The sequence below is a fragment of the Maylandia zebra genome, linkage group LG16 (assembly GCF_041146795.1).
Source record: "Maylandia zebra isolate NMK-2024a linkage group LG16, Mzebra_GT3a, whole genome shotgun sequence".
Taxonomy (NCBI): domain Eukaryota; kingdom Metazoa; phylum Chordata; class Actinopteri; order Cichliformes; family Cichlidae; genus Maylandia; species Maylandia zebra.
In genome coordinates, this window is record NC_135182.1 from 30441439 (window position 1) to 30463482 (window position 22044).

A 22044-nucleotide genomic window follows, 5' to 3' on the forward strand; every position below is an offset into this window, starting at 1 on the left:
ACTGGAAACCAGTAGCTCAGTAACTCTCAGCAGTGTTTCCCAACCTTTTGGAGCCACAGTACATATTTCACATTAGAAAAATCACACCGCACACCAACAAACAAATGTCACAAAAAGCATATTGATAATTTTTCCCCGCCCACCAGGTATAGCGGAATTGGCTCAGTTTGTCCCCAGTATACCTTTTTTGCTTTCTTCTGACCACTAGTCATGCTAGGGCCTTCATCTGGGTCAGAACTTTCTCCAGGACTCATCTCAGATTGACTTTTTCCTTTTCAAATATTTATCTATTGCTATTTTGCACTGCACAGTCTTACAGCGTGACTAATTTCTCCTTCTGTTTTACTAGGAATTGTCAACCCATTTAATCAGAGCAGGTACTAGTTTTTTGTTGTATTTATCCGCGACGCCTTAAAGGCCGGTCCGTGAAAATATTGTGGGCATAAACCGGTCCGTGGCGCAAAAAAGGTTGAGGACCGCTGACTTACTAATCGGATAGAACCAGATAATCGTCCACAGCACACCGGTTGGAAAACACTGCTCTAAAGGGGTCCTGATATGTTATGTTTTTACATATTTTTGTCAAACACGCACGCACGCACCCCAACAACAGTGGATGCTGATTAAAAATGTTTCAAACACTTCATATTAACCTTTTAATATACATCATTATCTTTATAGGGTTTTTATGTCACCCATGTGTGTGTGAATGGGTGGATGACAGGTTGTGGAAAGCGCTTTGGGGTCCTTAGGGACTAGAAAAGCGCTATACAAATACAGGCCATTTACCATTTACCCACCATCAGTGTGAATGGTAGGAATCGGGCTACAAAGACTAATAAAGGCTCATATATGGAAGCTGATATCATGACCACTGCACCATGGAGCTAAACACTGGAGGACCAAATGTGAACTGCTGTGCTCTTAGCACCAGTCCCAAGCCTTGTTAAATATAATGGATCAGCTCAAAGTACCTTAAGAGCTTCTTTCAGTTCAAAGGTCACCACAGCGGGACAATCGGCATATCTGAGTTGGCACTAGCAGAGGCTGATCCTACATACTCTTCCTCCCAGGGATATTTGTTGGGTACATGTAACAACTATATAAAAACTGATGACCTTTGTTCCATGTTAGAAGAATTGTTTCAGCTTTGCATTTTAATATTTAAATACTTCATTGATTTGCTTCAAGAACTCCCACTCAGTGGACGTCTAATGAGATAGTCCAGACAGGAAGTTTCTTTGACTGTTACAGCCACTAAATGACATTTTGAGAGCATGTGACATAAATAAGGATTATTTTAACTGACTCATACAGCAGTACAGAGTCTAAGAACAAAACCAATCAGAGCTGAGCTCCTTTAAAAGGTCAAATCCACTCAGTTTTTTTGTTTTAAAAAACAAAACAACAAAAAAAAAAACAAAAAACAAAAAACAAAAAAAAAAAAACACAGCACAACATACAGCGAGTAGTAAACAATGGAATGCATCTGAAGTTACATTCAGCAGAACGACTCGCAGCCATCAGCAAAGTGCAAAGATGCTATTTAAGCTCATACAGAGATCATACAGATGGATGTACAGTGCATGCTGCCCTGCCAGCTACCAGAAGTCCTACAGGAATAATCCACTTCATTAATTGGACACAGCAAGCAAGTTTACAGATTTTTTTTGTCCTTCTCCCCACCCAGTGTCATAAAAACACATCACATCTGCCACCATGAGATACATTCAGATCCAAAAGTATCTGGACAGGGGGTCCATAGATGGTTTTGGAGATATTAGCTGTAAAGATGTCCACCTTCACCTAGAACTAGATGGCACTCGCCTTCTAGTGTTTGAAACAACCAACAGCAACATCTGTTTCCACTAATTAGACTCATCCAGTTTCTACCAGTTCTTTGGGTCTAAGTCACAGGAGCAGTGACCTAAACGAAGACGCCAAGGCCACACATCCTCGCTGTACCACCCAAGGCAGCAGACATGATCTATCCAAGCAGTCGTGGGCCTCAAAGTTATCCAGGACATCCACTACACCTCAACCAATGCCTTTAAATGTGGCAAAGCAGCTGCTCTACTCAGACACCCCCAAAAGCCCAAAGCCTTCAGAGGAAGCTCATTTCCACCTCTGGTGTCCTGGACACCTTTCAGTCAGCATCCACAGCTTGTGGATGTAGGTGTAGATCATCAGCTCGCTCTTCACAAAAAACAGATCAGTACAGCATCCACAGCACCAAACCCCACAGCCTCTGTTCTGATATTCTATTCATGAAAGCTGTAAACAGAATCAGCGTCAAAGGTCAACCCTGAGGGAGTCTGGCTTATTGATGGAGAAGTGAACCAAGCTCTCGTTGCAGCTGCAGGCTCCAAAGTGCTTTTAACAGCGTGCCTGATATCCCGGAGTCCAGGAACACCCCCTACAGGTCACCCCAGCCAAACCATCCCAAAGTCCACAAAACACATGTAGACTGGTGTGGAGAACTCCCACACACCCTCTCTGAAAGGAGGAGTCACGACCCACCTACTCAAAGATCCAAAAATATGATAGGTGATTTATAGAGTTCCATAATATTTAAAAGAAGACAGACATCTGTACAGCTCACCCCAAAGCAATTCAGGCCAGAAGAGAAGCACCCAACTGTCATCTACAGATTAATCACATGGTGCGATTCAGATTTAATCAAAGCAAAAAACTAAAACTGCCCCACTGCCCAAATACTAAAGCACCTGAGTGTTCCTTCTTATTATTGCATTTTACTGAAAACAAAAAACAAATCTGTGCAGATGGACTTTTTTTTTTCTCCAGGAAAACATAAAATCTGATATTTTAAAAACATTTATAGTAAAATATGAAAGTTTTTGGTTGTTGTTATAGTTGTACCGTTTAAAAGTTGATTTCCAAACGTGATGACAGAGCTGACCTATGAGCCCCATGGTCTTCATCAGCAAAACATCCTGTGCTGATGAAGACCATGTGAAATGTGACGGCTCCAGAATACATAGTGAACACACCTTGAAGTGACTGTGTGTCAGAATAAAACGTACTGCAGCGATTTAAGAGGAGACGCTGCAGGCACTTTTTTTTTTTAAGCAGTCTGCAATTTACACACATAACTCGTTGTGAGATAATTAATCTTAATTAAGATTTTTTTTTTTTTTTTAAAGTCTGGTTTTGGAACTTCAATGGCTTCAAAAAGTGAACAGTTCTGTTAGCCTGCAGTGTCTTATCTTAAAAATATAAATCTAAACTGCTTTTTTGTCCTTTTTCTGACTCGTCATTGATGGAAATCCACCATCAGCATCAAACTGAAGGAATGAACTCAAACACTTTAAGTGTCTGCTTGTTATTTCATTACAGTTAAAACACAATCAGCAGATATTCCTGCTGATGACGTCCACCCGGAGACCGGATTCTCAAACATTCATGTGTCTAAAATGAGCTCAATGCTAGTGCAGGTATAGAAAGAATGTAAGAAGCTTTTCTGCTGCAGCTAAACACGCAAACAAGTTGAGTTAGAGAAACTAACCGGATATTAACCAGCAGCTCGGCAGCAACATAAAGTCTGAGCAAATGGAAAAGCTTTCATTTAGCCTGAAGGACTTTCAGAGGAAGACAGTGGAGAACAGAGGAAAGCTCGTCCCACCTCAGGGTTAGCGCGTTTAACAAACCAGCATCCGACTCATCTGAGCCCTTAAATCTGAAGGTTTGAGGTAAGACCAGCAATAAGACACAAAGATCACATAAAGCGCTCAAAACTCCTGGATGACCCTGAAGTGGTTCTCGATGGAGGGCGGCTCGTCCTTGAAGTGCAGCTTCTTGCTTGGACACGCCCCGAACTCCTCCAGAGTTTTGATGAAGTGTCCGTGCTCGCGGCCCACCCAGGCCCGCATCGGGTCGCACACCTCGTAAGGGGTCACGTGGGCATGGATCGACACGCCGCTGCCGGCCAGCTCCTTCAGGACCTGCTTGTCTGTCACCCAGGTCTCACTGCCCCCCGGGTGGCCACCATCCAGCCAGAACATGTCAGAGATGTGCTTGACGAAGGGTGACATCTGCGGATCAGCACGGGCCCCGGGCAGCTCGTACACCATCTGGTTCAGGACCACGCAGCCTTTGCTGAAGCCCACCAGGGTCAAGGAGAAGCCTGAGGGGATGCTGTCAGCGCCGCCCTGTGGTTTGAGCGGGTCTGGCAGGCTGGCTCGCTCCATGCCGTGGCTCAGCAGGGCCCTGTGGTCAGAAACGCTGCTCAGACTCAGAGAAAAGATCCAAAATCATCTCAAAGAATTACAGCAACATTTTCCTGTCCTTCACACCTTTAGACCTGGTCATGTTTTCCAAAAACATAAAATTTGGAAAACTGGGAAAAGACACGGGAAACGCGTTCACCATTAAATTGCCCTTTTCTGTGTCATCATCTGTGAGCTAGATGATTTAGCTTGCAGGTGGCTTTTTAAGCCTCTACACCTTTCTTAATTTATTCTTAACTGATATACAGGCCGGATAAAATTTAGCCAAAGTAATCAAGTTAAATAATATCTCAACAAGACAAAATGAGCTCCAGTAACAAACCTGAGGTGGTGAAACGCTCCAGAGTCAGCAGAGTATGGAGAGTGCTCCGGAGCCCCGAACATGTTGCTCTCCACAAAGTTCTGGTAGCAGCTGAACTTGTGCAGGTACATGCGCGAGGCTCTCACCACCCACACGTGTCTATCAGGGAAACGGCAGCCCAGAGTGAAGGCGACCCTCTCCAGGCTCCAGGAGAGCCACTGGGCACCCTCAGGCTGCAGCGCCATCTCCTCCTGGAAGTTCTGCACAGAGAGAAATGAGAAGTTTTACAACTGCTTTTTGCAACATAGAGGTCCTACATGATCTCAGAACAAGAGCAGCACAGCTGAGTCCTGTACTTTTTCCTGACCATTTTCAGGGGAATAAAGCCTGAAGCCACATCCGAAATGTCTCACTGTAAGAAAAGGCTAAAGTATGCGAAACCACACAAGAACTGGACTGAAAATGAGTGGCAACAGGGCTGATGGAGTGATAAGTCCTAATATTTGGTTCAAATCATCATCAGTGTGTACGGAGGAGATCAGGAGAGAGTTAGCACAGTGAGCATCTATCTGTAAAAGAAAGTGGAGGCTCTGTCATGGTTTAATTTCAGCCAGTGGTGTTGGAAATCTCGGCAAAAGTGAACTGTCAGATTTTGATGCTCCATGAAATACCATGGGGAAAAGGTCTGATTGGCAACAGCTTCATTTTTCAGCATGACAATGATCCAAAGCGCACTGCAGAGGCAGTAAAATCATACCTGGACAGAATCACACACAATGGAGCACTATCAGCCATGGACTGGCCTCCCCGCATTTTTATTTGGTTTGTTGAAAGAAATCATTGACTGATTCCAACATTAAACACACAGGAGGTGGCACAGAGCTGCCTCAGTAATCGTATTCAGTGATTAATTTCGCCATGGCAGCCATGTCCACCTGAGACCTTCTCCATCACTCTCACCTGAATATCCCCGTGAAAAAACACCGCGTGCCGGTTGTTGCTCTTTTCCTGCTCCTCCGGGTCAGGCCGCAGGAGCAGCAGGTCGTTCACTCGGTTGGGGAGGTTCCCGGGCACCGCGGGCAGCCTCTGCAGCTTCTGCAGCTTCTGCAGCGGGGTTCCCGACAGTGCATCCCGGCTTGCCGAGGCGTGGAGCCCCCGGAGCTCGGAGGGTGACGTCGTCATCGCTTTGGCCGCAGTTATTAAAGTCAGGTCCAGTACTGCTGCTCGTTCGGCTAGCATGGACTCTAAAATAAGAAAATGAGCTGGCGTTTTTCCTCATCTGCGCACTCGCTCCATGCTGCTGTCAGTTAGCATCACATTATCAGCGGGTAGCGCCAAACCGGGCCACACAGCCTTATTATACGCAAACAATTACAACTACACGGCGTCTACAACCGCTGTCCGCCTCACATTACGACACCTGCGGAATAAACGTCCAAGATTTACTTCACTGTCACAGTTTTAAAGTCTCCTTTTGTCCACAAAGAGGCGCTGTTTAACAAAAACAAACCCACCGAAATAACAAACGACTGCAGTGACAGGAAACGTACGCGCTACTGCGCATGTGTTGAGTTTTCTCGTCGGTAGGAATCGGATGAGTCCCTCCTTTGTATTTCCGTTTTCGTCCGCGCGGTCTAACGACGCCAAGGGAAGAACAAAGCAATCGTATAAAACACCACGTTTGTGGTGAGAAACGTGAACTGTCATCGATGTGAGCCGAGGATATTTATGGATATAAAACATAAATAAAATTGACACTGATTAAACCACTAATTAATTTTTTTTCGAATGTTTTCATAATTTTATGGAATTTGTATTATTTTCCAAAAATAATAAGTAGGTAACAGCATGTCCAGGAAAAAATATTTACACCCCAGACCTTTTTTATTTTTAAAAAAAAATACATACGAGGACCGCACATACATAAACACATCTCAAAATGTCTATGGTTGGGATCGGGGTGGAACCATCTTGTGCTGAGACTTCCAAAGTTTAGCTGAACACATAAAATGAACGTGTTTACCTTTCCGTGGATCTTGATGTGGGTGGGTTCGCAGCGGCTGCGCTGAAGCGAGTGCAAAGTGAGTGTTTTCCCGCAGAAATAGTTTATATTGCCCCTTTTTCCTTATAAACGCTGCACATACTTCAAGTGTGCCACTGACATGTTTGGTTCCGCCTGCATAACACAGCAAATTAGTTTACACCAGGCTGGACTTTGTACATGTTCTACAGCTGTGCAAACAGCTGTGCAGACACAATGGGTAAACCATTGCACCGCCACTCGGCTTAATAATTCCTATAAACTGCACTGAATAATTATATGACTGATAATTAACCATATAAACTAATCAAGGTCATTCTGCACATAAGAAGAGTTCCATTCATCTGCTGGAAGGTAACTTCAGCTTTTAAACACACTGTGCAGCAGCTTATATTTATTGGAGAACTTTTCATAGCCCATGTACGTATTCTGTTGCTGCTTGAGTATCCATGTTACACTTAGAATTGCATTAAAAATCAAAAGTATTATTTCACTGCTTCATTTTTTGATGGGATGAAGATGCAGCTCTATGAACTGTACCATTTATCATCAAACAGTTGAAATAAAAACAGTATTTCCTGAACTTCTCAAAGGAATGAGCTCAAAGAAGTGGGTGCAACAGCAAAAACATGGGGAAAATGTCACCTGGCTGGTACTTTGATACATGCTGGGATAATTACAAATTTTAAAATGTAACTAATGCAGCCATTTTTAGCTCGTACCAATTGTACCAGTTGTCAAGCACAGTGGTGGAGGGTTGGCCTGAGTTGACCATGAACTCTTCGGCATACCAAAGTATTGTAGAGTGAAATGTGAGGCCATCTGTCTGACAGATAGAGTTGGTCATCTGAAACTGGTAAATAATGTTAAGGATTTTTAAAATGTTGTCATATATGAACCCTTGGAATTGAAAGAATATGGACTTTCTTTTTCCCATGATTGCATTTTATTGGTTACACATTCAAATTTTCATCTAATGAGTGGCTGCATTTCTACTTTCCCAGTTCTGCATACCTGATAAAACATGGCCTCGAGCTCTTTGGGCAGGAGACTGGTGGCGTGTCTCCTCAATGTTTCTGAAGCTCGCAGGAAGGATCTGGTGGAGACGGTGGCCAAAGCAGCGTTGTACAATACTGAAGGTGAGTTCAAGGTACCAGCGGAAAAAAAAGTTTGAATTTCAACACGAGCTAACTGCTGGTAAACTATTTACAGCCTCAGTTTGAAGGGCAAGCCACTACATATACCCAACTCTTAGCTGTAAAATCACTGCCTGTACGCAGTTATGTCATCCATGATGGCGCCAGATGATAATCAGATAACCACCCTACTCTAAGCACTAAATTTGCCCTTTACCTGTAAAATATAACCTGTTATTAGACATTTATTCACATGTATTGTCTTTATTGTGCTTCAGGTGTGAGGCGTGAGGGGACCACGGTGTTAAACATCTTTAATGATTATGACTACAACCGCTCTGTCATCACTATTGTGTCCAGCATCGACTCGATCAGTAAGTCCTCTTTGTATTTGTGCTTCTAACATGTTCCATATTCACTCTCTTGCTCCTGAGAGATGGATGAATGGGTTCAGCTCCAGCTTCCAATCCTTTAATAAGCTTTGTGAGGGATTTAAAGACACATAAAAAAAACCCAGTAAGAACCTTTTTCTAACAAGGATCACAGAGAAAAAAATCATTTCTACGAATCCTTGTTCGAAACACGACAGCCTTAACAGTGAAAGCAGTCAAAGTTTGCAGCTTTTATTTGGTGTTGTTTTTTAATGTTTTCCAGGGGAGGCGATCCTGTGTGCATGCGAGAAGGCGTGTGGGTTGATTGACATGCAAACTCATACAGGAGTCCATCCATGCATGGGCGCTGTTGACCTCATACCCATCTACCCACTGGGGGAGGAGGTGAGGGCAGAGGACTGTACTAAAGAGGCGCTCGGTATGTGTTTCACAGTGTTCCTGAGAGTTAATGTACCCCTGAAACACTGTACCCTCCTTAAATACCCCGTCATCAAATGAAGTGTTCATTCAAACTAATTATTGTTTGACTAACCTTCTGAGTTTCTCCATTAATTCACCTAAAATTTTAAATCATGCTTTTTATTTGTTTTTGTTTCTAATGTCTCTGTAAAGTACTTTGAATCACCTTGTTGTTGAATTGTGCTATACAAATAAATTTGCCTTGCCTTGCCTTGCCTAAAAATTTAGAATAGAATAGAATAGAATTCAACTTTATTGTCATTGCACATGCACAGGTACAGGGCAACGAAATGCAGTATTTCCACTACTACTCATACTTTTAGCTAATAATTCCTGTGTTTATTAACCCTTTAATATTCAACTGCTAACCCTACTTTCATTCATAGTTTTTGTTTTGCTATTTCAATTAATCGATACTTTTATCGTATGTTTTTAATTGCTAGTAAGCTTGTAGTTTCAAATATTTATCTGTTTAGCTAACATCATTTAATTATGTTTTAGCTAATAATTTCAACTTTTAGCTAGATATCCTTTAGCTAAGTATTTAAAACTTTTCATTTATAATTTTTACCCATTTAAAATATTTGTCTGTCATGTTAAGCTAACAATTTTATTTGTTAGTATACATTTTAAGATGACATTTTCAACTGCTAGCCCTTTAACCTAATTATTATTTAGCTATTTCAAAAGTTAATAGTTGGATATTTCCCCCCTTCGTTATAATTTTAAAAAGCAATTCTAATTATTTACTAACAGCACATTTTTGGCTAATGATTTTAACTGCTAGCCTTGCTTTTTTAGCTAGTGGTTTAGCTAAAAAAAGGTTTCCATACTGTTAGCCAGGTGAGTTATTTCAACAGTTATGCATTATATTTGTTTAAAATTTGAATTTGTTTATTATATGAAAACTTCTCAAAGGTTTAGTTGTTATTTTATAAATTCAAGCCTTCTCCCTTTCTTTCCAGTCATTATTTAACTATTTATTTATCTACCTATTTAAATCATTTATATATTTGAGTTACCCTGTTGCTACCGCTGCTAACTTTTCCAGTAAAATATTTTAAGATCTACTTGTTATTGCATTTTTTTTTTTAGATTAGTTGAACACAACTTCCCACATAACCCTAAAATCCTATCTAACATGTACCCCTGGTTGGGAATCACAGCTATATTTTAAATCCTCACTGGCTGTCAGTGCTCGTAATTTATTTTTAGTTCTTTAGACAAATATCACATGTGACTTAAAATAAATTCTCAATGTGTGTTCACAGACATATTCAGCAGGGTGTCTGTAGTTTTTATTATTCCTCAGTACATTTTCGGTCATGAGCTCATCCACTGTGTCTCTACAAGCATGTCTCACCTGCATGTAGCTGATAATGTGACGTCTTTTCTATTTTGTTGGGCTGTTGATTACTTTCACAGTTTACCAGCTGACTTCGCAGCCATGTGTCTATCTGATAATGAGCAATAACTCAACACTTTGCCCTCATGCCTGCAGACTGCACTCTGTATGCTAATCTGTGTGGTGTGATTGAAAAATGGTAATTGGCCAACCCACTAACAAGCACTGTATTCATGCATGCATGTAATAAGCAGCCCATGTGTCCGTATTTTCCATCCGTCTGAATTACATTCCCGCGGGTGTGTTTTGGTCCGTCACGGTCTTTGCACCTTTGCGTTTCTGAATTTGTGTGCACGTGATGACGTGCACTCCGTATGCCAGTCAGCTGAAATGTGTCTGTGCTCTTGCTTGGGCTCAGCTGTGGCTCAGGGACTTACAGAGAGGGTCCGGGGCACCAGTGCCTTCCTGTTTGGCTGGGCAGACTTCCCCTTACAGCGAGGGCTGGCGCACAGGAGGAAGGAGATGGGCTGGTTCAAGAAGATGCCAGACCTGCGGGCGATCAGGGCCGACGTGGGGCCGCAGCCACAGAAACGATTCGGCCTCACAGGTGAGCCAGAGGTAGCAGGTAATGAAGGTTAGAGTGTCTCTTTGGTGTGATTACACAACACAGGTGACTTTATCTTTGTTTGTTTGTTAGTCTGACCACAGGCTGTCTCCCTTCTCTATTCTGACCTTTGAAAGGAAAAATCTGAAAAGTTCTCACAGCTAAAAAAAATAACATTGACGTGTTACCAGATAAAAAGAAAGTCAGGCCACTGAGCCTGTTAGCACATTCTGAATCTAACTAAAAGGTGTTAAGCATCAGATTCACACAGCCGAGGTATCCTGTTGTTGCCTTTGCAACATTTAGTCTCTATTATAAGCACTGCTGGATTTGTAAAGAAAAAAAATAATTTACTGGAGGCAAACAAGACAGGAGATCGAGGATTCATAGTGTTCCGGAGAACATCTGGTGAACTACATGTACCAAAGAAGTCGTCACTATCCAAGAAAAATGACTGTCAACCAGTTGCCCTCACTTCACATCTGATGCAGAGCTGGAGAGACTAGTCCTGGCTCACCTCACACCACCTGATAGACATGTAGTCTGTAAGACTGGGCAGTGCTCTGTCTGACACGGGGGACTGTGCTGTGTCCATTCCTCTTCAGCTTTCAGTACAGCTTCTGCCACTCTGACCATTTTTTAGGGCTGAGGACTGCAGAGCACTAGTAGAACAATCTGTTTCTGAATGTGAATAAGACTTCAGAAGGAAGAGGATTGCTATGCAACTTTTGTCTCACTAGTAAAAATCTGCAAAAAATGTTGTTATTGATTTAAAGAAGCTCCTTTAGTTCCGATTTGTCTGATCTCCTGCAGGTGTCGGGGCAGGTCCCTACGTCATGAACTGCAATGTCACAATTGACACCCAGGACGTCTCTTTGGGGCGCAGCATCGCCAAAGCCATCAGGGAGTCGACGCCGGGAGGCCTGCCTGGAGTGCAGGTGCTGGCCCTACCACACGGGGGCGCTGTGGAAATCGCTTGTAATGTGGAAAGCGTGAAGGGGACCCCGCCAGATCACCTCACCGCAGGTGAACCCTGGCCGTCTTTCAGCATCGGCGGCGAGTCGTACTGTCACGCTCCGGCTTCCCTCATCACGGCGAGGGTCGCCGAGCTGGCAGGGAGACAGGGGGTCAGCATGAAGGGCACGGCCTTGGTGGGGTTCACCCCCCGTGATTGCAGGGGCCTAGCAGAGTATGCTCTGTCTCAGGGGATTGCCGAGTTCTGGAAAGAGCAGCGCAGGATCCGCATGTGAAAACAAAAACTAAAGTCGATAATCTGTGATAGATTCCGCCTCCGTTACCATGGAAACTGACTGTTATTGAGCCCTCAGGTACCACCGGTGCTGCTTTATGTTCTACCGCTGCACAAATACAGTTTATAGCATCAATAGTTTTTCTATTTGAAGTAATGTTTGAGTCAGGAGGTCTTCACTTTCAGGGTTCTCAGATTTAGATTTATGAACCTCTGTGTTTCCCCAGAGCAGGACGAACCCCTGATATAGCAATATATCATATTCCTCTCCCTGTGATATGTCATCAATACACTAAACTTTATTAATAAAACATGAGGCATTCTGTTGCATCATCTCCTCCCAGTTTGACCTACAGAGTCACTATTTTGTGACTCCTCGCTGTGGTGCCTGTTAAATAAATGAGCAAAAAAGTCAGTCAGAAGAACTGAAAAAACAGATAAACTCACCGAGGGAAACTGAAACATTGAGTGATGACTGATCAGTTTGTGTGATTACCTTTAGACTAAAAACATCACATTTAATAAAAAGTTTAACAGTTGATGCTTTTCTTTTGGTATTTTTTTCACAAGTTCACATAGAGTGCAGTGGAGTTGGAATGACGGATGGGGTCAAAGGTGAGGGTGCTCTGAGTTCCTTGTTTGCAGAGGTGATGGACAGGTCGACGGGTAAGGTCAGGCATTAGCGTCTGTGAACTGTGACGTTGGTAGACGACAGACAAAGTTATAGAGACAAGGCTGAGAAGGTTTGGACAAAGGATGCTGAGGATGGCGCTGCCAGGCAGGAGAAGAAGACGCAAACCTCAGAGAAGATTCATGGATGTAGTGAAGGAGGGCATGCGGATGGTTGGTGGATCAGAGGAGTATGATAGGAATACTGCAGTGACCCCTAAAAGGGAGTCACCAAAAGAAGAAGAAGACATACAGTTATGTAACTCCATAAGTAGATTTTAAATCAACCAAACAGCATGTGATTGAAGTGCAGAATGTCAACTTTAATTCAACGAGTTTGACAGGAGTGTTGAACCGTTTATGAGTTACTGCCACTTTTATACTTTTGGTGGGGTTTTTTTTTTTTCAAGAGTCTGTGTAGAATAACACACCTGACCTCTGAATGCCTTCCTGCTTTGGGAGTATTTACTTCAAAGTCTCTGAACTTGCCAAAGAGTGAAAACGGTGACATTTTGAGCGTGTCGCTCTCCAGAGTGAAATTGGAGACAGCACTCTCCACATGCATATGTGTCATATCCTGTTTGGAGCAAATAGGACGCTTGTGTTTACTGATGAGTCTCTGCTGATGAGTTTTTTCCCATCATTTTTTTTGCCATGCGTGACTCTGTGGGAGAGTCACCATCTGTGTGAGAAACGGCTATTTTTGTCCCGCGCCCGTTTAAAGCCTACCGAGTTTTCTGTCCTTTCGTTAAATTTTCAGAGCTCCTGCTGCACGGGATTAACCCTTTAATGACAAATCTGGCCAGAGGACAGGTCAAGAATTAACTGGGGCGAAATGATTCCTGTCATTTTTACATAATGCACTGAATAGCTGCAGAGTAATAGAGTGAAGGGGGTATGGGTTTGGTTCATTATGTTATATTAATCTGGGCTATATGGAGGTAAAAAGCCTCAGAAGTGTTTAATTTTATGCCATATGGAAGGGAAATCTAAGAGCCCGTAACAATCTAATCTACATCCATAGTGGGCGTTAAGCTGTTAAGCTTTACACCCAAACGGTGGAGGGGTGATTCACTGAGTCTTGCATGGAGAGGGACGAGCTTTGGCATCAGGGCTTGAGTTTACTATGCTTTCGTTATGTTGTGTAATTTTACAGGTTTTCTGCATTCAATGTGACGTAAGGTTGCAGCGAGAGGCTGAAGACTTGCAGTTTTTGTATCCCTGTGTGTTTGGATTAGCTTTCTTGCTGTGTGAACGGTCACCCATTTGTATGTCATCCAGCTGAGGCTCTTAGTCACACAGGCATCGCAGCCGTGCAGCTTCGTTTCATCTCTCTCTCTCTTCTGCATTTAGACACACATGCATTTACTCTATGGGATGCCACACACACACACACACACACTCGGATACACTCTGCCTGACAGACTTGGGAGCATCAAGGCCTTATCTAGGTCACAGCATAAGCCCAGAGGTATCCTGTTCTCCACACACACGCACACACACAGACGTATGAACGTACGTTTTTAAATTTGCAGTCAGAGTGACGTGTCTGGAACATTGAATCTATTTTGACTCATTCCTCCTCGGTTAACAGGGAAAGGATTTTTTATTTGGATTTCATATTTGTGCACCCCCTTCTTCTCCCTCCCACATTAACCTCGTTTTGTGACTCAGTCAAGCGGCTCTCATGATTGTCACAAGGCCATCATTTCCTTGATTAAGCACTCTTCCGTCTGCAGATCCCGGAATCAGAGATGCTTTGCCACCGAAGCCTGAACGAAATGTGTAATCTGCTCGAAATAAAGGCAAATTTCTCTTTGCTTGCTGCTGCAGAGGCACCATAGGATGCCTTTGATTTGACTTAGCCTGACAGTGTATCATCTGAGATGCAACCGGGTGTCACAGCACAGAAATAGAGCTTATTTCTCCGCTTCAGTCTTCTATAAATATTCCAAAGCTCTCTTTTCTCCTCCCCCCTCCCTCTTTCCACTGTTTGTCCATTTTTATTCTGCCTCCCACATCTTCCCTTTCCCCTCTGCTCCTCTTCTATAACGTGGAGTACTGTGGCTCACTCATCCCTCCTCTCATTTCATTCCTGCAGAGCTGTCCTTCCACAGATTTCCTTCAGCCTCATGGTTAATCTCATCTAAGCAAGTGTTTGCTTCAAATATAGGAACGTTTACAAAGACGGGAAAAAAAAGAGGCCAGGCTCTGATTTTTATCTTTAAACAGTTAGCGCAGGGTGCCGTCCTCCCTAACCTATCAGTGGGAGAAGTAAGAGTGCCACCTATGAAGTCATTAGTCCCCCAACCCCCATCCTGAACACATGTTCAACATCCTCTGGGCACAGGCTGAGCGGAGTGCTGAGACACAGCTGAGAATTAGAGAGGAAGAGCGGGAGAGAGAGAGAGGAAGAGGGCGCAGTGAAGTGGAAATATGGGTGAGCATTAGAGAAAGACAGAAATAGAGCGATAAAGCAGTGAATTAGGCAGAGGCAGGGAGAGGAGGAGGAGGAGGAAGAGGAGGAGGCAGTCTTTCACTGATGCTTGATGCAGTTAGATTCTCATACAGCAGCAGAGAGCCGTCGTCGAGCGTGGATGAGAGAACCTCATGGATTTGCTCCCGTCTGAGTCTCGGTGGAATTCATTGCATCCGAAGCAGCTGCAGACGGAGGAGGAGGAGGATGCTGCGACTGCGGCTGGATGTTAGGATCCATGCGGGCCTGTGATGTCTGCGTTCTTCTTCAGGATGACTCTGACCCAGATCGTGGAGTCGCGGCACTGCTCCTCCTCGGGTGGTCTGCCGATGTGAGGCGGACGAGGGATGCTCTGGACCTCGGTGGTCGCCGCTCAGCCTGCTGCCTCTGCTGACATCTGTCTCCGTGGATACGCACAGCAGCTGGAAGGGTGAGGACGCACAGCACTGACCTGCGCGCTGAAATGTCATGCTCATTGGTTTTCTGTGTGTGTCTGTGTGTGAGTGTGTGTTTAAATACCAGGCTTCCTGCAGATTCTTAAAAATTAACAAGGTTTTGAATTCATTAATCTGAAAATGAGGCCTTATAGGTTTCAGGATGTCTCACACCAGGCTCTAAAGTCCTAAAATTAAAAAGATGTTAATCGTATAGTGCAATTTTAAAATCTCTAAAATACACATGTTTTAAATAATGAGAACATCAGGATATTTGATCAGAAATAAATAAACTGTAGAAGAGTGGAGAACATTTAATATGATTTCCAGGCCCCCTGAGCCTCCATATGGGTGTATTACTCAAAAAGAAGCTGCATAAGTATTTAAAGCTCAAGAATATGAAAAAAAGGTTGCTAAGACTTTATATCCAAAACATCTTTGTACTGTGTTGAAGAGATACCTACTGAAGGTGAACTAGGGTCAGGCTGTACTTTTATGCCATGCAAATTAGCACCACTAGATGGTGTAGTGAGTCAACCAGACAAATCATTATTTTTGTTTCACAATTTACTCTTGAGGAAATTTGGGCGGAGTTAAAAGGAAATATTAAACGTTTAAAAAAGCAGCAGCAGATCAGAAATATCTTTGCACTAGATGTTAACTGCTGCCCCCTGCTGGTGAAAGTTTTCAGGTAATGAGAAAAAGTACCTTTCAAAAGTACCTCTGATAGGTACTTTTTGTAAGGTACTTTTGTGAAAGGAAGCATGTTGACCCTTTACCTAGAAGTCCCTGTTTAAGCACAGATACATTAATACCAAATTATACTTAAAGTACCAAAAGTAAAAGTACCCTACATACATGAATATGGTAAATGGTAAATGGCCTGTATTTGTATAGCGCTTTTCTAGTCCCTAAGGACCCCAAAGCGCTTTACACAACCTGTCATCCACCCATTCACACACACATTCACACACTGGTGATGGCAAGCTACATTGTAGCCACAGCCACCCTGGGGCGCACTGACAGAGGCGATATATATAAGAAAGATTGGTCCATATGTTGTTGAAGCAGTAAGTCTGTTACCTTGCTTGACAGAAGAAGAATGTATAATTATTTCCCACCACTGAATAAACAAATTTGTGTTTCATTCTTCTGTAAATTAAACCCACTTTTAAAAATCCAGTTAATATTTTTAAAACCACAGTCTGGATGTTTTTCCTTTTTGTGGAGGTTAAAAACTCTTTTACGCAGAGGCAAATACACAACATAATCAGATTTTCATTCATGTGAATATCGCTTTAATGTTGCATCTGGAGATGATTTTACTTACTGTTTATACTGCTGGGTAACTTTATCTAAAAATAATACAGCATCATATATTTTTAAGCCTGCTAAATAAAAATGAACTAAAGCTTTACAATAAATGCATCAATACTTGATTGTTCCACCGCTGGTCCTAACAAAGCTCTCATTGTAAGACTGACTGGCTCGCTCTAGTCCAATAGGATTGGTTGTCAGGCTCTGGTCACGCGCCAATCAAAATATCCAAAATGCAGGTTACTGAAAGCAGCAGCACTTTCTGCTAGCAAGCAGAGAGATGGAGTTTAAGTCCAGTGACGTCTGGCCTTTCTGCATGACCAAGTATCGCTGGGTAAGATACTGAACCCTGAGTTGCCTCCAGTGCATTGGTTGGAGTGTGTGAGGTTAGGTTAAATGAGTTTAGCCATAGAATGTGTGTGTATGAATGGGTGAATGATGCTTGCAGTACAAAAGCTCCATCTATATTACATTTGTATTAATGTGCAGCTGTGTTTATGACTGAGTGCCATCTCAGGGAACGTATGATTGATGCACATGACAGTGACACACATCATCACTGTAAGTGTAATGCGTCCTTTCAGTGCGGCGCTTTAAGCTGACCTTATTTCTTACTTGTTTCTTGTGCTGACTATAAGAGACTGTAAGAACTTAACACCAGATTATGGTGTTCCCGGAGATTATTTAACATGGTTACTTAACAGACTTTGGATTAATTAAAAAACAGGTATGTCTCTTTAATTAAGTGAATTTCCATTAACTTTAATTATAAAATCAATGAAATATCTTAATAAGAAGTGATGTCAGCCTGCCACGGCCTGCTGGGGAGTGAATCTGGACTTTTATGGAGGGACAAAAGTGAAGGAGAATGTGTGAAACCAGACAAAACCGTGTTTGTTGATGGACTAGAAGCCAGAATTGTGAGCGAAAATGACAGTTTGATGAACTGCGCCTCCCTCCATCAGCTCCATTACAACATAGGACTTGAAATTAAACATAAATGGCCTCGTTCTCTGTGATATGAGATGTGGAGGATGAAGAAAAACCTAGCAGAGCTTTCTTTACTTGTCGCATCTAAACGCACCAAAAACACCCAACAACCTGAAGGAAATGATGTAATTTTCTCTGGTTGTGTCAGCTGTGATGTGGCATTAAAAACAGTGTTAGAAATTTTAAGTGTTTAAGCTGTTTTTAACCCTGAATACATCACAAAACATCACCTGCAGTGCTGTGCAAAAGTCTTGAGCCACCCCTCATTTCTTGATATGTTGTTGATATAGCTGCAGTGATTTATTCAGATACGTGCCAACACACATGAAAATACAGGATTTAAGGTGAAAACAGCGTTCTTGCCAATTCTAATGACTTTGAATGTCAATATTTAGTATGATCACCTTTATTCTTCAGCACACCCTGAACTCTCTGAGGCAGCCTTCTTATAATTTCATTAAATAATCTTCAGGAATAGTTCTCCAGGCTTCTTGAAGGACATTCAAAGCTCTTCTTTGAATGGGGAGGCCAATCCATGACTGATAGCATTCCACTGTATGATTCTTTATCCCAGTATGATTTTACTGCACTGGCAGTCAGTTTGGAATCATTGTCATTCTGAAAAATGAAGCTGATGCCAATCAAATGCTTTCCAGATGGAAATGTATGGTGGATCAAAATCTGATGGTGCCTTCTTGCATTCGTTTTCACTGATATTGACAAGATGTCCAACAGAGCCTCCCCCTTAAGAATGGCTTCTTGGCAGCCACTGAGACCATTTCTGATGAGGCTTCAAGCCAATGTCTAAAGAAAAGATTTGGAAGACCTTCAGAAAGTCTGGAGATCTGCTGCTCTAAACCAATTAAAAACAAAAACGGTGCAGAGTCTGGCTTCTTGGTAGCAAAATATAAAGAAATAATGGGTGGCTCAAGACTTTCACAGTACAGCAGCTCCAGTTTCATGGCTGTGACGACGAGTATGCATGATCTGTGCAGAATAGCTGCATGTATAATGTATGGCCTGGGAAGTGTCATGGAGAGCAACAAGTCAGTGTGCTTCCCCCAAAGTGCCAAGAAAAGTAGGCTAGGATGGCACAGGCGGAGGAGACCCGGATTAATAATTTACTCGAGTCCTTTTTTAAAAGCACTTGGCTTCATTCTGCTTGAATGAAGAAGAAATCCTATTTGTTTTTCTTCCTGGAAAAGATTTTGATTTTATGATTTTACTCAGATGAGATCGCACTGATCCCAGGGAGCCTCTCCTCCTCCTCAGCGGAGCTCAAATCAGTTCATTCATGTTTAGTGAAAAAGACACACATCAAGTCACATATCAGCTCATCAGAAATTCTAAAAGAAATTAGCAGTGGGTGTCACTTGATCAGAGGTCAGATGATGGTGAGCGTAGGAGGCTGATTTCAGTTAATGTGATGTTTTCTGTCTACAGTACTGGCACGAATCTAGAGAAGCAAAGAAGTTTGTTTTATTTTGCGCTCTGTCTTTATTCATCATGTATTTATTTATAACATTAACATGTATTCATCACAGTGGGTTGTCAGGCTCTTGATAAGAAGCTCCCCGGGTATGTATTACTCATAACCTTATCAGCATTTTGCAGTCACAGACACAGACGTGTCAGTGAGTCAACTTATAAGTTTAGAATTCATAAATCATACAACTTCTTTAAAGGAGCTATCATCAGACAAAGATTTTTCTCTTTATTTGGGCTCTTGGTGCAGAGGCGGACAGGAAGTGGATACGTGGGTGAGAAAGGCCATGACGTGCAACAAAATTCCCCCCAGCCGGGGGTTGAACCAAGGACACCGCTACTGAGATGTCATGAGACGTCAATTTTTTAATAATTAGGCTTACAAAAAGTCCCCCGCTCATGTTCATGTCTGAACAAGAAACACAAAATGTCCTTTTATTCCTGACCACCTGATTGGTTGGGCAGTTTTTACACCCCAGGCATCATCGGGAGCAGCAGAAAAACTGAAAAACTGGAATTATTAATAACTTGTCTACAACTTGTCTTTTGTGTTTGCAAAGCCGTCCCGTGGCCTGGATGCTTTGGTCAGCCAGTCATCAACAAGGATAATGCCCCTGTTAAACATAATGTCACCAGCTGTAACTGTATCATCTCGCTCAAAATACTCACTCAGTATATAAAGTATTCTTCCACTGTAGAGGATGTGTATTTTTCCTTTTCTCGGCTCTGTCTGTACACATTTAGACTCACTTGGATCAGCTCCAAGTCCAACATCAACAGCTCAGTTCCCTTGTGATGGCACAGCAGTGCAGACTCAAGTATAGATACAAACAACATTAGCCACTATGGCGTACACGCCCCCAGGATAAAAAGCAGGACAAAAACATGGCTGTAGCTTTCAGGTCTGAAAAGTGAAACAGTCTGTGTGCCGTTCATTCACCAATAATCTGATGTAAAGATGGTCGACACCAGTCAATCCAATCCAAATCTGGGCCACATTGTCAGGTGTGCGAGTCCACATTTACTTCCTGTAGTTACATCCAAAACTGGTCTGCACACATTGAGCGATATAAGAGTTTCGTGGTCGTCTGGACTGTAACAGCAGCGTTTTCAGTGGCCACTTAAGCTCACTGCTGTGGCTTCTTCCTGCAGGAAGAGTTAAGCAGGAAGGACTTCAAAAAGAGAGCTAATGTGACAGCTGCGAGTTACAATAAATTGGGAAAAGTAAACAATTAGGTCTTGTCCCTCACGGCGATAAAAAATTACCACACAGACCGAACTGTCACACTGATGCAATTACTCCACTGATAAGTAAGACACTTGTAATCTCACCACATTTACATTCACTTATCTCCTCAGCTCACACTCATTTAAAGACATATCAAAGCTTGTTACGTGTATATTTAATGGATTTATTTAAGATACATATTTAAAAAAAAATAGAGTCCAGCAAGCTGCATTATTTGAGTCACGGCAGCGGCATGGCTGACCTCATTTCAATGTACAAGAAAACCTTTAAACAGTGTATGTAGAGTAGCTCCAGGGCAAAGATTCAACCATTGTCTGCTGCTGCATCTCTTCCACGGCTGCCACATAGAAGCAGATACTCTAAAACATCTGATTGGGGGAGTGTATGAGTGCCCCGTACAGCCACATAAAAGGGGTCAGCGGTAGCCTAAAGGTTAAAGAAAAGGAAGGTTTTATTGGTTCTATCGGTGCTCTGTATTATAAGGCTTCAGATCGAGAGTAGCCTCTACTTTTTAAGATATCAAGAATAAAATGAGTCGGTGAGATCAAAGATTATTTTTGCCTAAATTCAAGATAGAAACTCACAGCTGCTACTGGCCAGATCCCAAACCAAAGTTGTGCTGCTGGTTAAAAACATCCAAATTTAAAGCAAAAATAAAGATCTTTAACTGCAGCATGGAGAACTTGAAGATATTTAGCTCAGGCCTGATTGGCTACAGGTGAACCTAATGAGGGCGGGGCAGACAAACACATGAAGGGTTAGCGTAGACGACTTGACCTCACTCCAGTGTTTTGGGGAGAATATTTAGATGAGATGGCGGCGTGCTGTAATCAGCTGATACCTGATCATTAGTGCCAGGGAAGAAGATGCCAGAATTTTAATCACCAAAACTGAAGCATCGACTTGTTCTTAGTACATTTAACCACACATGCAGGCAACTGGGTGGATACAAGTAAACCCCAGACTGGTTCTGGGATGAGACCCCCGATACAAACTCAGTCCTGAGGTCCAGTTCAGGGACTCCAGTTATCTGAGGTGAAGCCTGATAGCTAGAAGCTACAGTTGCATGTGTAGCCATCCACCTGACAGTCAAAGTAGTCAATTCCTGCAAAAGCATTTTTTACAAAATATCAGCTTTTTTCCGGCAGTCATTAAAAGAAAATTTTGATTGATTTTGAGAAAAAGAAGTTGGGTATCCTGCCAGCAATTGAAAGAATTTCAGTTTCTTTGGCTTCAACTCTTAGACTTAATCAGCTCAAACATTTCTCTACACATTTCCTTAAAATATGCTAATTCCATGTACAGTGTTAGCTTCCCCACCGAGCAGCACATACGGTTTTCACTTTCTTTGACAAACAGCTCTTGAGTTAAAACACCTGCTGGTAAAACACTCCCCAGTTTCATCCATTTCAGATGACGGCAGGGAGACCGTAGCTACAGCTAGCTCTCAGTCTACAGTCAGTCATCTCCCCGCCACCAAAAACCATTTCACACTCTCTGAGCAGGCCGGAGGAATGATGAGCTGGGAAAGGGTGGAATGAGTATTTTAAAGTGGAGCTGAGCACACCTGAGTCACATCCATGCATTTTTCTTCAGCGTTCCCACTCAGAGAGGATAGCACAGCTGCAGTGATGCTGAAAGCCTGCAGGG

The 22044-nt window shown here is 42.7% G+C and overlaps 3 protein-coding genes across 8 annotated transcripts in view; 2 read left to right on the forward strand and 1 right to left on the reverse strand.

Annotated features, from left to right (window-relative positions):
• Nucleotides 1-1130: 1130 nt before the first annotated feature.
• Nucleotides 1131-7706, reverse strand: lg16h2orf69 (linkage group 16 C2orf69 homolog). The gene is made up of 4 exons (XM_004559096.4): nt 7604-7706; nt 5509-5792; nt 4570-4808; nt 1131-4227 (listed from the first exon to the last, which is right to left on the reverse strand). Exons 2-4 carry the CDS (start codon nt 5785-5787, stop codon nt 3750-3752), a joined length of 996 nt encoding a protein of 331 aa, XP_004559153.2. The 5' UTR covers nt 5788-5792; nt 7604-7706; the 3' UTR covers nt 1131-3749.
• ftcdnl1 (formiminotransferase cyclodeaminase N-terminal like 1) lies at nt 6545-12313 on the forward strand. Of its 2 annotated transcripts, none has more exons than XM_012921278.4 (6): nt 6545-6629; nt 7594-7728; nt 8004-8099; nt 8380-8535; nt 10340-10528; nt 11339-12313. In XM_012921278.4, the coding sequence occupies exons 2-6, from the start codon at nt 7614-7616 to the stop codon at nt 11773-11775; spliced, it is 993 nt and encodes a 330-aa protein (XP_012776732.2). In that variant the 5' UTR covers nt 6545-6629; nt 7594-7613; the 3' UTR covers nt 11776-12313. The 2 variants fall into 2 exon arrangements, with proteins under 2 accessions (XP_012776732.2, XP_012776733.2); XM_012921279.4 differs by lacking the exon at nt 6545-6629 and adding an exon at nt 6706-6943.
• Nucleotides 12314-14763: 2450 nt separating this feature from the next.
• Nucleotides 14764-22044, forward strand: part of LOC101477391 (nck-associated protein 5) — a 102640-nt gene continuing 95359 nt past the window's right edge. For 2 of the 5 annotated variants that reach the window (XM_004559097.3, XM_004559098.3), the window contains exon 1: nt 14764-15349. The gene's annotated coding sequence lies outside the window, so the exon portion shown is untranslated. The remainder of the gene's footprint in view (nt 15350-22044) is intronic. The other 3 variants (XM_004559100.3, XM_004559101.2, XM_004559099.3) reach the window with 2 other exon arrangements.

Coding starts and splice junctions, on each gene's coding strand:
- ftcdnl1 (XM_012921278.4), top strand. CDS start 7,614: ATGGCCTCGAGCTCTTTGGGCAGGAGACTGGTGGCGTGTCTCCTCAAT. Junction 7,729..8,003: donor AGCGTTGTACAATACTGAAG/GTGAGTTCAAGG, acceptor ATTGTGCTTCAG/GTGTGAGGCGTGAGGGGACC. Junction 8,536..10,339: donor CTGTACTAAAGAGGCGCTCG/GTATGTGTTTCA, acceptor GCTTGGGCTCAG/CTGTGGCTCAGGGACTTACA.
- lg16h2orf69 (XM_004559096.4), bottom strand. CDS start 5,787: ATGCTAGCCGAACGAGCAGCAGTACTGGACCTGACTTTAATAACTGCG. Junction 4,809..5,508: donor TTTTTCACGGGGATATTCAG/GTGAGAGTGATG, acceptor CTCTCTGTGCAG/AACTTCCAGGAGGAGATGGC. Junction 4,228..4,569: donor GGAGCGTTTCACCACCTCAG/GTTTGTTACTGG, acceptor TTCTGACCACAG/GGCCCTGCTGAGCCACGGCA.